The sequence below is a fragment of the Megalops cyprinoides genome, chromosome 6 (assembly GCF_013368585.1).
Source record: "Megalops cyprinoides isolate fMegCyp1 chromosome 6, fMegCyp1.pri, whole genome shotgun sequence".
NCBI lineage: Eukaryota > Metazoa > Chordata > Actinopteri > Elopiformes > Megalopidae > Megalops > Megalops cyprinoides.
In genome coordinates, this window is record NC_050588.1 from 1,524,166 (window position 1) to 1,540,657 (window position 16,492).

General features: G+C 43.7%; 1 protein-coding gene across 2 annotated transcripts in view; it reads left to right on the forward strand.

Annotated features, from left to right (window-relative positions):
- The window catches only part of LOC118779299 (SPRY domain-containing protein 3-like), a 75,598-nt gene that overhangs the window by 48,739 nt on the left and 10,367 nt on the right, over positions 1–16,492 (forward strand). For both annotated transcript variants that reach the window (XM_036531338.1, XM_036531339.1), the window contains exon 8: positions 15,070–15,127. In XM_036531338.1, the coding sequence (XP_036387231.1) occupies positions 15,070–15,127 (58 nt within the window). The remainder of the gene's footprint in view (positions 1–15,069; positions 15,128–16,492) is intronic.

The following is a 16,492-nucleotide window of genomic DNA, read 5'->3' on the forward strand; positions in this document are numbered from 1 at the left end:
GCAGACCTGGGTGGCACAGCAGCATAGTGATACAAAGTTAAAAAAAATTCTGTCCCATGTTAGTTGTTCTGGTTAAGGGTCTCTGACAGGCAAAGAGGTCCAACACATATCTCTTGTGGATTTATGAGGGGGCCAGAGACAATACATCACTGTCTTTTCCCACCTTTTTAATCATTTCAGCATTCACTCAACAGGTCAGTGTAACTGTCAGGCAAATGCGCAGATTCTGCTGGCTCCGTTCATAAGCTCTTGCTATTGTGTGGGCACTCACCCCTTGGCCCTCCCTGGGTCGTTACCCCACCTCATGTACCCCTTTTCCACCAACGCGAACTATGTGCTAGTTCTGGGCTGGTGCTAGTGCCGGTTCAACTTTCAAACCTTATAAGAACAGGTTTGCTTTTCCACGGGCTGGAGAGCCACGTCATTACGTCACTGTATACGTCTGTATATGTCTCCGTTTTCCCGCTAGCGCCAAGCTAGCAGTGGTGGCTGGTGAGCTGGAAACGGGGGAAGCCCAAACCTTTAAATCTATCATTATTTTCAACCTGTTCCCCTTTATCCTCCTTGATTAACAATAAAACAAATAATTCACAGAATAGTTGACAATCGCGTGAATAGAGTAAATGATTATGCTTGCGGAACAGCGCAGATTGTCTGTAGTTTGTGTGCTTGCGAAAGCTACAACGTGAGATTAATAATGATGGCATTTATAGATTTAAATTTCGTTAAATGCTCATGACACATAACAGCTTTTGTGAGGTCTGTGTTCTAAACGTTATTGTTCATTGCACTCAACCTAACCTAAAAGTTTGTTCTCAGTAGTCTAAATCGATTTAACTAAATTTAGCTCCTTTCTGTAATTTGAATTTTGTAACACAAGAAAACTATAATGCAAAACATTTAAGAGAAAGCTTTGGGATTAGTTGCCACTTAATTATTCAAATTGCCATCGTTGTTAATTAAACAATCTCATGCTGTAGCTTTCGCAATAGCACACAAGTTTCAGACAATCTGCGATGCTTCGCGAGCATAATGTTTCGCGAGTATAGTGTTTATATAGCGGGAACAAACAATAAAAACAAGAGAACAGTGCATTAAAAAACAAACCTTTCCACCACACTTAATACAATGTTAGCCTTTTGTGAAGCCTAATGTTAAGTGACATTGGTGGTCAGCTAACATTACCCAAGCAAACATAGCTACTAATTTCTCACATCAATGATACAAACGTCGACTTTAACACTGATGTGAGAAATTAGTAGCTATGCTTGCTTGGCTAACATTAGCTGACCAACAGCTAGCTAGCTAGCTAGCCATCAATGTTACATTCATAACGTTGATGTGAGAAATTAGTAGCTCACTAAACAGCTAAGAAATACATAGCTGGCTCGCAACAAGGCGAAACGTTTGAAAAATAAAACTGGTTTTTCTTCTTTTTAGGCAGACTACACTAGCTCTGATTTTTTTAAAATGGCGGTCACAAAGTTTTCGTTGGACTTATTGGTCATGATAATCCCACCCCCAGCCCCTGATGTAGTGGTTCTTTGTTCTAGACCAGCAAAGAGTTGGTGCCGCTCTCAAACCAGTTTTCCTGGCCGAGAGCCAGTTCTTTGGCTGTCGAAATGTGAAGAGCGGGTTCGAGATTAGGCACTGGCTCCGAACTGGCCCTCGAAATGTGTTGGTGGAAAAGGGGCAATGGTGATGGCTGGAAAGGCAGGCCATGGCTCTCCGGTAGATGATGGCATTACTGCAACAGCTGCGCAGCAAATGAGGTGTAGCGGCTCACACTGCTGGCATGACAGTTGGGTCATCCTGGTTTTGGGGGCGGCGAGCGGATGTTTTGGCCCATGGTGGCCTAGGAGTACAGAAATCAGACGGGTGATGAGTCAGGCCAATCGGCAGCTCCCGCATCCATGTCTGCCGCTGCACCGGGGGGTGGGGGTGGTTGGTCTGCAGACCGAACATAATGTTCCCGCGTGTCCAGGCCTTTCAGTAAACACCAAAGCTAATGAACGGTTTAATTAAAGGACGGGCTTAATTACTGTTTACTTGCACAGTGTGCTCAGCCTCGCTTGGCAGGGCTTCACTTTTAAGAAGATCGGAGCACATCAGGACGGGGTGGCTCGGAGAACATGGCGGCCTGAGATGAAAATTCAGCACACGTGATTTTTCATTGCGGCTGGATGCCACACTCCTTACCTTTCACCCACTCTGCCCTGGAGTAAACCATGAGTACTGACGCACAGTGTGATGTGGTTTTATCTCCATATACACCTACATTACATTACATTACATTACATTCATTAAACAATGCTCTTATCCAGAGCAACTTCCAACACAAGAGAACAGAAGTGTATGCATCCAAGTTGAGTGAGCGACAGTGTCAGACCAGGCTGACAGCACTCCCAGACCAATGAGTGTGAGCACAACACCATTCAAGCACTACTAAAGTTAATTTTTGCAAATCTGAAACTAGATAGCCTAGAAAACTAAGGGAAATCAAGTACATACATTACCATTTATCTCAATGTCATTAGATTGCAGTATCCAATATATATACTGGATATATATTTGCCAATAAGTGGCAAATAATACACATATATACAGTCAGAATATACACATATGAATGTGTGATTTCTATACACACACACACGAGTGCCTGACAACACATATAGTGGTGTGAAGTATTTGCCCCTGATATTTAGGGGTCCAAGTACCGAAGGTGCTGGAACCCTCTTGTTTTTACTTGGATTATTATTATTATTATTATTATTATTATTCTTTCGCCGCTTTTCCAATCTTGCCCATAAAACCAAAACCATGCATCGAAAAGTCACCAAATTTGGTAGGATGGAAGAGGGTCATCTCCTGAACAATTGTTTACAATATGGTGACCATTGGTCACATGACCTGGTAGCCATCTTGGATTGAAATCGCCATTTTCAAAAGCTCAGCCCCCTTGACCCATTTGACGAAAAGTCACAAAACTTGGTATACAGGTTCCCCTCATCACATGCCTCTTGAACCTTTGGATTTTGAGCTAATTTGCATAATTATGATTTCAACAAAAATTACATCTTCTCCTGAACAGTTGGGCCAATGTGCACAAAATTTGAAACACGTCATCTTGAACCAAATCCCGACATAAATTGCGAAGAAGCTGCTGCTGCATCCAAAAACGTAGCCGCCACAAGCCAATCAAGTTGCTTCATTTCCTAATTAATATGCAAATTAGCCAATATTATTCACCGTTGCATCAATCATTCTGAAATTTCTTGTGCACAATGACAAGGCCTCACTGACAAGATATTCCAAATTTGAAAGCAATCTGTCAAAAAACACAGAGTCCACAAGCGCTTGAACACGCCCATTTTTAACCCAATTTTTAATGTGAAAAATATACCTAAAAGTCTTCTTCTCATGAACCGTAACTTCAATTGATGCAAAATTCCACTTGTAGGGCCTTTGGGGTATGCTCTATGTAAATTGCGAAGGAATAGTCGCTACGTCAAATAACACCAGAGCTATGTGTCAATCAATTTGCAACAGTGACATAATGAGTTTTTTGATATTTTTGATATACTCATGTGCTTCTGAACCACTAGCCTGATCAACACAAAACGTGGTATGTAAAACCCTTATACTGACCTCTGTCTAATTTATGAGGGAAAAGTTGCTATATCAAAAAACATGGCAACCACAAGCCAATCAAGTTGCTCCATTTACTAATTGATATGCAAATGTGTCAATATCATTCACTGTTGCATCAGTCATTCTGAAATTCAGAATTTCCAATGTATTGCCTTTGGGGTATGCTCAATCTAAATTGTGAAGGAATAGTTGCTACATCAAATAACACCAGAGCTATGTGCTAATCAATTTGCAAAGGTCTCAAAATCAGTGTTGAAAAATTGTGTTCAAATGGATGTAACTTCTAGACAGTTGCTTAAAAAGTGTCAATACTTTGCATTCTTCTATAACCCCAAAGGTTGATTCTTCTGTATGAACAACTTGTACACTGATGATATGGTTTGGCTGCCACATTGGATTTTATGTTACAAATTCAGTTTGTCCTCCTACCAAAACAAAACATTGGGAACTCCTGAGACTTAATAGATATGTTTCTCCCTCTGTCAACAATCATCCCAATGAGGGAGAATGCCATAGGTCACATAATTTGGTGACCATCTCGAATTATCTGTAAGGCTCTTAAATGTCAGCTTGTCTTGAACTGTGTGGCCGACTGCAGGCCTCTCTAGCATCTGCCAACGTCAGTGTTCATGACTCACCAATATGAAAGAGACTGCAAAAATTGGCTTCATGGTAGTAATTCAATGGTAAGTAATAGCAGCAGCATGGTGAAAACCACTACTCATCAAGAAAAACATCAAAGCTCATTTCACATTTGCTAAAAAGCACCTGGATGATCCCCAAGGATTTTGGGATAACATTCTATGGGCAGATGAGTCAAAAGTGGAACTTTTTAGAAGGCGCAAGACTTCCTATGTCTGGCGTCAAGCATTTCACTGTAAGAATGTCATATCTACAGTGAAACATGGTGGTGGCAGTGTGATGGTATGGGGACATTTTGCTGCCTCCGGACCTGGACAACTTGCATGAATTCTGCTATGTGTCAGGCAATTAAGGTCCGTTCTGTCCGTCCATCTGTTCGTGAGTTTAAGCTAAAGCGTAATTAGGTGATGCAGCAGGACATTGATCCAAAACACAGAAGCAAGTCCACATCTGAATGGCTAAAAAGAAGCAAAATTAAAGTTATGTCAAAGTACTTACTTGAGTCCAATAGAGATGATGTGGCAGAACCTGAAAACAGCAGTTCATACGTGAACCACCTGCCAATCTGTCAGAGTTAAAGTAGTTCTGCAAAGACGAGTGGGCCAGGATTCCTCCACAGAGATGTGCAAGGCTCATATCAAATTATAGGAAGTGTTTAGTTGCAGTTATTGCTGCTAAGGGTGGTCCAGGCAGATATTAGGTTTAAGGGGGATTTTTCTCAGGAGTGATATGGGTGTATGTTAACTATTGTATGTTAACCAAATAAACATTAAATACTGTGTTTCATGTTCACTTGGGTTCCTGTTGTGCAATATTACCTTTTATTTGACAATTTGAAACCATTCTCCATATAGGCAATAATAGAGAGTATCACGAAGGGGGAAAATACCCTTTCACACCACTGTACATGACTGTGTGATTTTTATACACATGTAATAATGCAATAATGCATGGAAAATAGCCTCCAAAGACTGGGGTTATAAATGGATTTGGAATGTGAATGGAGATGGCTGCCCTGCCAGTCCAGCCAAACCCAGAGCCTTCTCACCATGTTCTGTCCCTCTGTCATTGCCCCCACCATGGGTTCTGTTTTGGCATCCTGGGACACTTGGTTTCCCATGGTGCGAAGGCCACATGGCCCCCTCCCCCCATTACAGCACTGTAATGCTGTAAACCCACAAAGGAAAAGAGAAAAAAAAAAAAAACGCTCCAAGTTGCCACAGGGCACCGTAAGTTGTGGCCTAGTCTGTTTTTTTTTTTCCCCTCATCAGATCGCCATATGGTATTTTTCGCCTGGGTGATGTGTATCTTGCCCTGAGTGATGGCCCTGCATCAGTTGGAGTGGAAATGCAGGACCCTGATTTAGGACCAGATAGCCATCTCCCAGGCTAAAAATACCACGCTGTGATTCCGTGGCTTTCGGGAGTGAGTAGAACAGCGCGCTGATAAGGTGTGGGCCCAGAGGATCAGATACGGAGCAGAGAAGGGTTTTGCCGTGGACATTCCGAGCAGAATGTTCCAGTGGTCTTATCAGAGCCGCAAAAATAGTGCAGTGCACATTTTGAATACGCTCACAGATAAAGGCTGCTGTTAGACATGGTCGTCAGTTTCACTCAGGTCTTGTTAAGTTCAGTTTTTTGCCTGTTGTTAACCTCCCAGAACAGCTGGGGGTGTGTCTCTTTGTTTTTGAGCTTCTGAGCACATTGATATTACTTATATTGAATATACTTTATATTCAATAAGGATTTTTTTTTTCATTTAACTTAGATGGATACACTTCTGTTCCCTTGTGCTGGATGTTGCTCTGGATAAGAGTCAGTGACGGAACTAGAGTTTTATACATGTGGTGGCCAGGGGGTGGCCAAGGTTACTTTAGGGGGTCCATAGACCATGACAGAAAATTAGTGTGTAACCCTAACCTGGCATCTAAGGAGCATGAATGAATTCTATGATTGCTGATTAGAGGTGGAAGTGATAACCCGGAGTTCTTCAGTGTGGCAGATAGTGTGGTCCACTAGGGTTACTTCACTAGACTTCTTTTACATATTATGAGTAACTGGTATCTCTACCTCAGAACTGCAGCTCAATTTCTTTCTTATACACACACACACACACACACACACACACACACACACATACATGTACTCACATACTGGGGAGACTTGGGTCACTCTGTTTTCATGAATATATAATCTGGGTCTATTATGTCTACCTAATGGTTCCATCCTTTTTGGGGACAAGTACAATTGGACTGCAACTCTCACTGTTAGAGTGCTCAGTCACTCCCAGGGATTCCATTGTCCTGCTGCAATACTGGAAGTAGGCGTTCTGGAATGCGATAGCATTTCTGCCTTGCTGGTACATCTTCTTTCAGATGTATATGGTGCTTCACCAGGTTGGTGTATCCAGGCTTCTCCTGGAAGAGTTCTGGATCCAGCAGACTGTTCAGCTGTTCCTGCTGTAGTGGACTAAGGTGTGAAAGGTCCATTGGCTGTGGGAGGCTGTCTGTGGGGAAATACTGCTCTGCTGGTTCCTCCTCTTCAGCCACCGACCGAACAACCAACTGGGCCTTCATTGGGTCTTGTCTGGGCCAAAACTCTTTCAGTAGGTTGACGTGAAAGTTCTGTTTCTTTTTCCCTCTCTCTGGCATGGAGATTTCATATGTTACAGGCCCTGTTTGACGGAGGACCTCATATGGACCGTGCCATTTTGCCAGTAGCTTGCTTTCATGGGTCGGAAGCAGCAGCAGCACCTTCTGTCCTGGTTCAAAAGTTCTATATCTGGCATGGCAATCATAACGGGTCTTCTGGCTGTTTTGTGCTCTCCTCATGTTCTCCTGGGCGAGCATGTCATCTCTTCCAGCCTCTCTCTCATCTGGACCACATATGCCACCACATTCTTGCTCTCTCCTCTAGGGCCTTCCCAGAATTCACAGAGGAGTTCGAGTGGGCCTTGCACTTGATGACAGCAACTCAAACGGAGAGAACCCTGTAGAGGCCTGTGGCACCTCTCTATAGGCGAGGAGCAGATACGGCAGCCACTGGTCCCAGTCTGTTCCTGATTCCGTGACAAACTTACGTAGCATGTTCTTAAGGGTCTGGTTAAAACATTCAACCAAACCATCTGTCTGGGGATGATAAGGAGTGGTCTTAATGCCCTAACAGTTTGTAGACCTGTTTTAGGAGATCTGAAAGGAAGTTGGTTCCCTGGTCGGTGAGTATTTCCCGGGGCACACCTACTCGTGAGAAGAGCTGTATGAGACAGCTAGCAACCTGCCTAGCTTTGATGTTCTTCAGGGGAAAAGCCTCAGGATATTTTGTGGCATAATCACAAATGACCAGCATGTACCTGTTCCCATTTCTATTCCGGTCCAGGGGCCCCACTATGTCCATCCCTATTCTCTCAAATGGGGTGTCAGTAATGGGTAATGATTGTAGATGTGCCTGTGCCACCCCCCTCCCAGATGTTAACTGACACTCAGTGCGAGTTTTACAGAACTCTGCCACATCTGTATATAGCAGGCCAAAGGCCAAGTAAACCGACTAGCAATCCTCGCCAGGGTCTTATGCTTGCCTAGGTGTCCTGCCCATGGAATTGAATGTCCCAGTGACATAGCAGTGGGTCTCAATGGGCTGCCAGGGTTTCTATCCCCCCTTTGACTTGTTGGGGGATGCCATTTTTCAAAATAATCTTTTCCTCCTCCAAGCAATCAGTGCTCCCCTGCTTAATACCATTAATTACAAACACTTTTTTAAACCATGGCTGTAAGGTAGGATCATTCTGCTGCAAGCTCACAATGTCCTCTGGAGTGTTGACATCTAGACCCATATCAGGTTCTGGCAAAGAGCTACAGTAGTCATGATCTGCACTGCCTTTCATTCTGTCGATTCTTCTTTGCCGTCTAGATTTACGAGCTTTCCCCCGCTCTGCCTCAATTTCCTGACCATGAAAAGGTAAAGCCTTAAAACCTTCACTGGCACCTTTGGACTGTGTAACAGCAACATTACTGGCTCAGCTTTGGGCAGCAAGTCTAAAAGGATACGCATATCCTGGCCCAACACTACAGGGTAAGGCAGTCATGGTGCCAAAGCAACAGGCAGAAAGAATGTCTGGCCATCAACAGTTAAAAACACCTCAGTAGTCGGGTACACTTTTTCATCCCTGTGGACACAACACACTCGGACCTGGGCCTGATCCTGCCACTGATCCCTGGGCACCAGACTTTCCAGGACTAAGGTCTGCGAACTCCCAGTGTCCACCATAGCATGTGTAGCGACACCATTAATAAGAACCTTGACTGTGTGTTCTGGTGTAGTGCTCTCTACTGTTGGTGTAAATGGCCTGGGAACATAGCACTCATTCGAAGACTTGAACTTTCTAGCTGGGCAGTGTGGCCTAGCGTGTCCTAGCTCCCCACATTGAAAACACCTCACTTCTAGTCTGCTAGGTGTATTAACTGGTCTACGGTGTGTGTTGGGCTTACTCTGGGCATGACCATCTCCCCCAGCACCCTCAACAGACTTACTTTTGCTCTGGCTTGACCCACTTTGAGAAAAGTTCCTTCAGACACACATACAGCTCACGTGGCTTGTCATTGGGTTGGATGTCCGTCAACCGGAATCGTAGCCTGTAGGTGTCAGCATTGATCTCATACTTTTTCAGTATAGCTTCCTTCACCTTGTCATAGTCACTGGTGTAATTAATGTTCATTGCCACATAAGCACTGTGTGCCCTGCCAGTCAGTAGGGGCACCAGACGTATGGCCCACTCTTCCTCTGGCCAATGGCATGCTGCAGCAATCTTCTCATAAGTTGTGAGGAAGTGCTCAATGTTATCGTCCTTTGTCAGAGGGTGCAGCTTGGGAGGCTTGAAGTCTGCCACTGGACCCCTCTGAGCTGAGGCCCTCAGCTGCGGAGACACCGAGCTCCTGCTGAGCTCTTCGTTCTCCTCCTGCCGAGCTCTTCGTTCTCCTCCTGCCTCTCTCTGTCCCAGTGGCCTCGTCCCACCTGGTCTTGTAGGAGCTGGAATTGATGCTGCATGCTTTTCCAGCGCTGCTCTTGACGCAACGCCTCCTTCTCCATGCGCTCATCCCGTGCAGCTTGGCTCTGAAGGAGAGCTTTCACCAGGCCCGTCAGCGCTGCCACCAGTCCCTCTGTGCTGCTCGCCTCTCTTCTAGCTGCTTGGTCCCCTGTTTAACTTGCCGCCTCTGCACCCAGCTCTTCAGCCCGGTCTTGCCTTGTCTTGGGAGGCATCTTGCTCTGTTGTGGCTCCACGGAGGCGGTGATCCCACCTGACACCAAATGTGACGGGACGACCGCAGCAGCCAGGCAAAAAAATCCAAGAATCGAGCCAGACAATAAATGAAGTGGCAAGGGTGTTTATTGGTTCCCAGGCGTGCAGGTGAAGGTGATGGCTATATACAGTGCAGGTGGCAAAAATATCAAAATAAACAAAAAACAGAACTCAGGCAACAAAGATGTAACAAAAGACAAAAAAAATAAAATAACAAACAGGTAAACAAAACTATTCACAGGGTTTTCCAATAATACCCACTCACTGTATGCACTTAGACTCTGACCAGTCTTCCTCCCATTCAACCAACCAACTAACCACAAAATGAGTGCAAAGACTCCCTTAAATACCCTCCTAGCTGGCTGGGATGATCCAAAACAATTTTAATGCTTTTCAATCCCAGACTGTTAATATTGTAATAAATCACAGAAATAATTTACATTATAAATAGCATTTCAATTGTAACACATTTTACACATTTTTAGATTTACCTACATTCAGAAAATAAACATATATGAAAACTGGTGTTAGCTGGACATTACACCAGTACATGTATGTATATTAAATTATAAATACAGTCTCAGCACAATGAACCACCCTTTGCTTCCCGATGACCCGGAAATAGTGGCTGCAGACTGAAACAGATGCAAAGTAAGCAGTTTGAGCACACTCACAGAACACCATAAAACATTTAAAACAAAGTTAAAATTGTTTAGCTAGTTATTAAAGTTTATTATTAGTTTTTTTTAAACAGCGTGTAGCTTCATTGTCCTGTTAGTTGGCCACCCTAACAGCAACAGTGTCACCTGACGGTAATTTAAAACTGTTTAAAATTTAAAAATGTTTTGTAAACATGTGCGCAGTGCGCTCGGTTGCGAACTAACAAGCTATCGTCAGCATTCCGCGAACTGTTTTTGTACCATAAAACTGGTAAGTTACAGTCGTGTATGTTAGTTTTTATTGTCCCAATTACAGAAGCATTCCACAACGGGCTAGCAGCTCCGTTACAGTCTAGGGTTGAACATCCAAAATATTTTCAGAAAATAAAGCTGAACCACCAAGGAGATAAGATAGCATTTGTGTGTGACATAATTTGCATAGTTTGCATAGTTTATGGAAGTATGGAAGATGAAATTTACAAAAAAAACGAAATTTGACATACAGTACCAGGTATGACCAACTTGTACAGACCTCTCTGATCCACCCAAGTCAAACAATGTTTTTTTCTGTCTGACTGAAAACACAAGATATGCCTGCACAAAATATTATCAAACAGAAATGGACTTGAAAAAGAAAAATAATTTTGGTGTCCACCAATATTACAAACTTGAACAATGTTCCCTGCAATTATTGCAAGGTTGTTTTTATTCAAAAACATATAATTTCTCAACAACAACCTCTATTTAACATATAGTAAGTGCATTTTTTTTTGTTACTCAAGCTTACATATATTTTACAGGCTTTGTTGGTATGTAACCTATTTGTTGTCCTTTTAGTTACATATGCAACAAAATGGTGATGTTACTTTTCAACCTCTATTTCTCAGCCAGTTTACACTGAATTGCAAAAATAAGACAGTCTGTGGTTACATCTAAGCATCCAATTACCAACATTTTAGTCCAATCTCAATCTTAATTACAAATCACCATTATCATAACTGTACCTTAAAATCAGCTACCAGCCTAAGTTACTAGTTAGATCATGGCTAGCCCTACTCTGCAAAATGTAGCTATAATTTCTTACATCTTTACAGTAGCAAACAGGCTATCTGCAAATTGTGGTGATCTTTTGAGTAATGTTAACAGATTGATAATAACAATTGTTTGTTTTGAGTTCAAGTACAAAAATCTGATTTAATGGATTTCAAATTGCTAAATGTTAACTTGCTTAACACTGACAGCTGTACTAGTTGCCCCACCATAGCTAAACACTTGTATACTGTAACTTACGACACTGTGCTGTGTATGCGTGGCACGTATTACTAGCACAGATGTAAACATAATGTTTGGCTAAATTGGCAACCGATCTCTCTTATCTGATTAACTGTCTGTTATGGAGCCAAATTGCTAATATGGATCTACACAGCGACTCTACTTTCGTAAAAGTTGTTCAGGAAACCTAAACCCGATGCTAAACCTTAAAATTTACTACAAAATTGTGCTTTTGCTGCAGGTCTGACTGCCACCCTAAAATTTCATTCGCTATTACTGGCAGTTTGATGCTGATTGACATCTCATTTCACCTTGTCTTGAAAGAAGTGTTTATTATCCGGCGGCGCCTTTTTCAAATTAAGGATGAGCAAGAGAGAGTATTTCCACAGCTCACGGGTGAAATGTAGATGGCAATCAGCATCAAACTGCCAGTGATAGCGAATGAAATTTTAGGGTGGCACCCGGGGTGGCCAATCAGATATCAAGGGTTTCCAGTGCCACCCCGGACACCCTTCTGGCTTCGCCACTGATAAGAGTGTCTGCTAAATGAATGTAATGTAATATAAGATTGGGTCCAGTGTGCTTACAGGAGGTGTGGTGCGTCCACAGATCCTGCCTGTCCTGAGAACAAATTCGCCAGGATGTAGGAATGCATGTTATCTCCACTTGGAACTGAATAGGTGTGGTCCATGTAAAACCACAGAATTCCCTGAGAACACGCTCTAGATTAGAGGTGTCACTAAAGTTGTTTTTTTTTTTTTTTTTTTGATTTTGAGAACCTGGAGGAATAAGCTCCTGTCACATGATCAAGTTGCAAACAAAACAAGGGGGAAATGAATTGTGAAAAATGAATCACAAATTTATACAGAATTTTTACCTACACACCTAATTAGGATATTGCCATTCCAACACAGCTGAGCAGAAAGGGCACTTTTTTGTCAGTCATGGTAACAGCAGCGTAGAGCTCATAACCCAGAGGTTGCCAATTCAGTTCTCCGGTTGGACACTGCTGTTGTACCCCTCCGCGAGGTAGTTCACCTGAATTGCCTCAGTAAATATCCAGCTGTATAAATGGATAATATGTAAAAATTGTAAGCCGTGTGAGTTGCTCTGGGTAAGAGCGCCTGCTAAGCTATTGCAGTTTAATTTACAGGCTGCAGCTGATCTGGAGGTGATAAGCAGGGGTGTGTTTGGTTTCCAGTGAATGCCTTTTCCAGTAAACGTGTTCTGGTGAAGTTTTTATTGTGTTTTTGCGTTGATGTGCACGTAGTGTGTTTATCGTCCCGCTCAAGGGCGAGGTGAATGAATAGACAAGTTCATAGATTGTTTTTTTCTGAGGGCACGGGTCTGCAGGGCTCATGCTTGTAAATCCATCAGCTCTAATTCCTGAGGTTAAACTCCCCTCCAGCCTCCCTCCCTGTCACCCCCACTGCAATTAGAAAGCGGGACCAAATGAGTGGAGCTTTCACCAACGTGCTGATGTGAGCCATTTCTCTCTGGGGAAAACTCAAAACAATGAGCACATCATCCTAACCCCCCCCCCCCCCCCCCCCCCCGAGACAGGTTGCGAAAATACCAAGCGTTCGTGGTTAAGGGAGAGGGTGCAAACTTGGCTCCCCCAAAGATGAGCGTGATTTGCATTCCTCTTGTCTTCCTCTGATACTTTCTCTCCCCGTCGCCCTGTCGTTCTCTCTCACACTCCCTTTCTCTGTCTCTCTTGCACGCTCTCCCATTCTAGCTTTCTCCCCCCCTCTCAGATGCAGCTGGGCTTCTGTCTGTCTCTCCCTTTCTATCTCTCTCTCTCTCTCTCTCTCTCACTTTCTCTCTCCCATTCTCTTTCTCACATCCTCTTCCCTTCTTTCTTTCTCTCACACACACTCTCCTCTTTCTCTCGCTTTCTCTCCCTTTTTCTCTCCCCTTCTCTTTCTCTTTCTTCCTGTCTCTTTCTATTTCTCTCCCTCTCACACTCTGTCTTCCTCCTCCTCTCCCTACAGTAGCTGCGGATTTGTGGTGAGAGCGTTAGAATAATATTGAACAGATGATTCCTTTGATATCTCCTTCCAATGGCCACCTGGAACAAAATCCAGAGAAAGAGTCTGACCAGACACCCTGAGCATTTATGAAGTACGCACGCAAGGGCCATTGAAGTGGTGTATACATAACATGTCCAACTAGTCAGAGCAGCAGTGTGGCATAGTGGTAAGGAGTAGGGCTTGTATCTGAAAAGTTACTGGTTTGATTCCCTGTTTGGGTACTGCTGCTGCAGCCTTGTGCAAACTAGCCTTGATACTACTGCTGTAGGCTCTAGTGTCAGAACTCCAGCTGCTGTTATTGCCACACTAGTCTTAAAAATGCTGAGATATTTGGTGAAAGCATTATTACCAATTTAATAACTAGCTAACTGTATTTACTATAACTGACTATAATTAATTGTCTTTTAATGAGCCCCCCCTGAGGGGAGCGATCAGCCCTCTGTCTCGGCAAAACTGGCGGGCGCTAGAACAAACACTCTTTGACAGAAGATTGGTTTACTTTTACTTTTTTGGGGGTTGGGGGGTTTGCTGACGGATGGCGCGAGCATGGTGCTTGTACAGTATGTCTATTGTGAAAACACACCTCTGGTAATTAGTGGGGAGCCATCCTCTGATCTAATCTCTGCTGCTTGGGTTGGCAAGGAGCACCTATGTTTTCCTGATGGAGTGTCAAGCAGACCAAAAACGGGAGACTCGGGAGCCTGCTAATCTGTCCCCCAACACCCCCCCACCCCCCATGTCCCCAGCTGCATTGGGGGGGTAAACATATGATACATCACAATGAATATCAATATCAAGGAAACTTTATCAAATTTGTGTACAAAAGTATTTCAAGCGATCGTAAAAGAGACTCCACCCACTGTGATGGTGCCAGGTGTGCTCACCTGGTTCTGCTTTGCAGGTGGGTTTGCCAAAGGCCACTGCGCTGTTGTACAGGTCTTTCAGTGTGGCATGTTTCACCCTTAGGTTTAAAGTTTTTCCTTGTGGAGCTGTTTAAAAAAGTAAAGATAACTGAGTGAAATTATTGTGCTTAATTGGTTTTGAGTTGTACTGATGCATAAATTGGTTATGATCATAGTGCGCACCATTGATAATAATTCATGAGTTGAGTGTCTTATGTTATTGTGTTACTGATTTATAAGTTGGATTTTGAATGGTATTGATATGTGATATCACTTTCACATTACATTTTATTGTTGTCATTTAGCAGATGCTCGTATCCAGAGCAACTTACAATTTTATCCATTTATACAGCTGGATATTTTCTGAGGCAGTTGCGTGTAAAGTACCTTGCCTAAGGGTACAACAGCAGTGCCTCAGTGGGGAATTGAATCAGTGACCTTTTGGTTACAAGCCCTATGCCTACCACTACACCACACTACTGCCCACAGTCGTTGCTATTTGGTCACGAATGGAATTGGTAACTGAATCTACTTTGGATTTTTGTTGCTGAATGGTATTGGTAACTGAATTGGCAATGGTCATTCAGCTGTTGACCGGGCTCCTCTCTTTGCTGGTAGGACTACCCCAAGAACAGACACCCAGGATGGAGCCGAGGGTCGGTGGCGTACCATGCTGGTGAGTCTTCCCTCTGTTAGCAGGAAATTGCCGCTGGGACCAGTATCAGACAAAGACCCTGTTTTGAAACCCCTCACATACTTACACCTTCTGCACACAGCCTTTACATTGCATTACATTACACTACATTACATGCATTTAGCCAATGTTCCTATCCAGACCGACTTCCATCACATTAGAACATAAGTGTAACCATTCAGTTTAAACTACTACCAGGCTAACAACACTCCCAGATCAATGAGTGTGAGCGTAAGATTATTCAAGCCCTACCACAAGCTAACTTGTGTGTTCTGACAAAAGCCCAGTATACTACAATACTACAGTTCCTAGAACACAAATTATAATAAATCGTAATACTAACCATAGAATTAGCATCAAATGCAAGAGATAGCAGGTGTTAGGGGGTGGGAATAGAAGTGTAACCAAGATGCAGTCTGAAGAGGTGGGTCTTCAGTCTGCGCCTTAAAATGGCCAATGATTCCGCTATCCTAACCCCCGTTGGGAGTTCATTTCACTACTGAGGTACTAGTACACACAGGGATCGTGTCTGTGAAGAGTGACCCCGTTGGTTTGGGGCAGTCAGTTGCCCTGTGGAAGCAGAGTGCAGCGTTCTTGAGGGAACATAGGGACTGAAGAGGGGTTGTAGGTGTGAGGGGGCTGTCCCATTCACTGTCCTGTATGCCGGCTCCAAGGTTTTGAACTTGATGCGAGTGATAACAGGAAGGCAGTGAAGAAACTTGACTATGTTTAGCGAGATTGTAGACGAGTGGTGCAGCTGCATTTTGGATTAGTTGTAGAGGTTTGATTGCACACGAAGTGGGGAGTTGCAGTAGTCCAGGTATGAGAGGACCAGGAGGAACTGTGTTGAATACATAGTGAAATAGGGGCGGATCCTTCGGGTGTTGTAGAGGAAGAATCTGCAAACACTGACTCACTGCTGTCGCCTCAGAGGAAAAGGACAGTTGGCTATCAAGCATTACACCAAGGCTATTGACAGTGCTGTTGTGGAGTCTAGGGAGAGTTCTTGAAATGGAGAGGACTTAGATGGGATGTAAAGCATCTCAGTTTTAGCTAGTTTCAGCTTCAGGTGGTCCACCATCCACTGTGAAATGTCTTTCAGGCAAGCTGAGATGCGTGCATCTGTGTGTCAAATGGCGGAAATGACAGGAAGAGTTGTGTGTCATCGTTATAGAAATGATATGAAAAACCGTGAGATGAGATGACATAGCTGAGAGATTACATGTAAAGGGAGACCAGGAGTACAGAGCCTTGTGGGACACCCGTAGACAGGCTGTGGGGTGTGGGCAGCCCACCGTTCCAGGACACCCTGAAGGAGTGTCCATAGAGGTAGGATTTTGCGCAAAG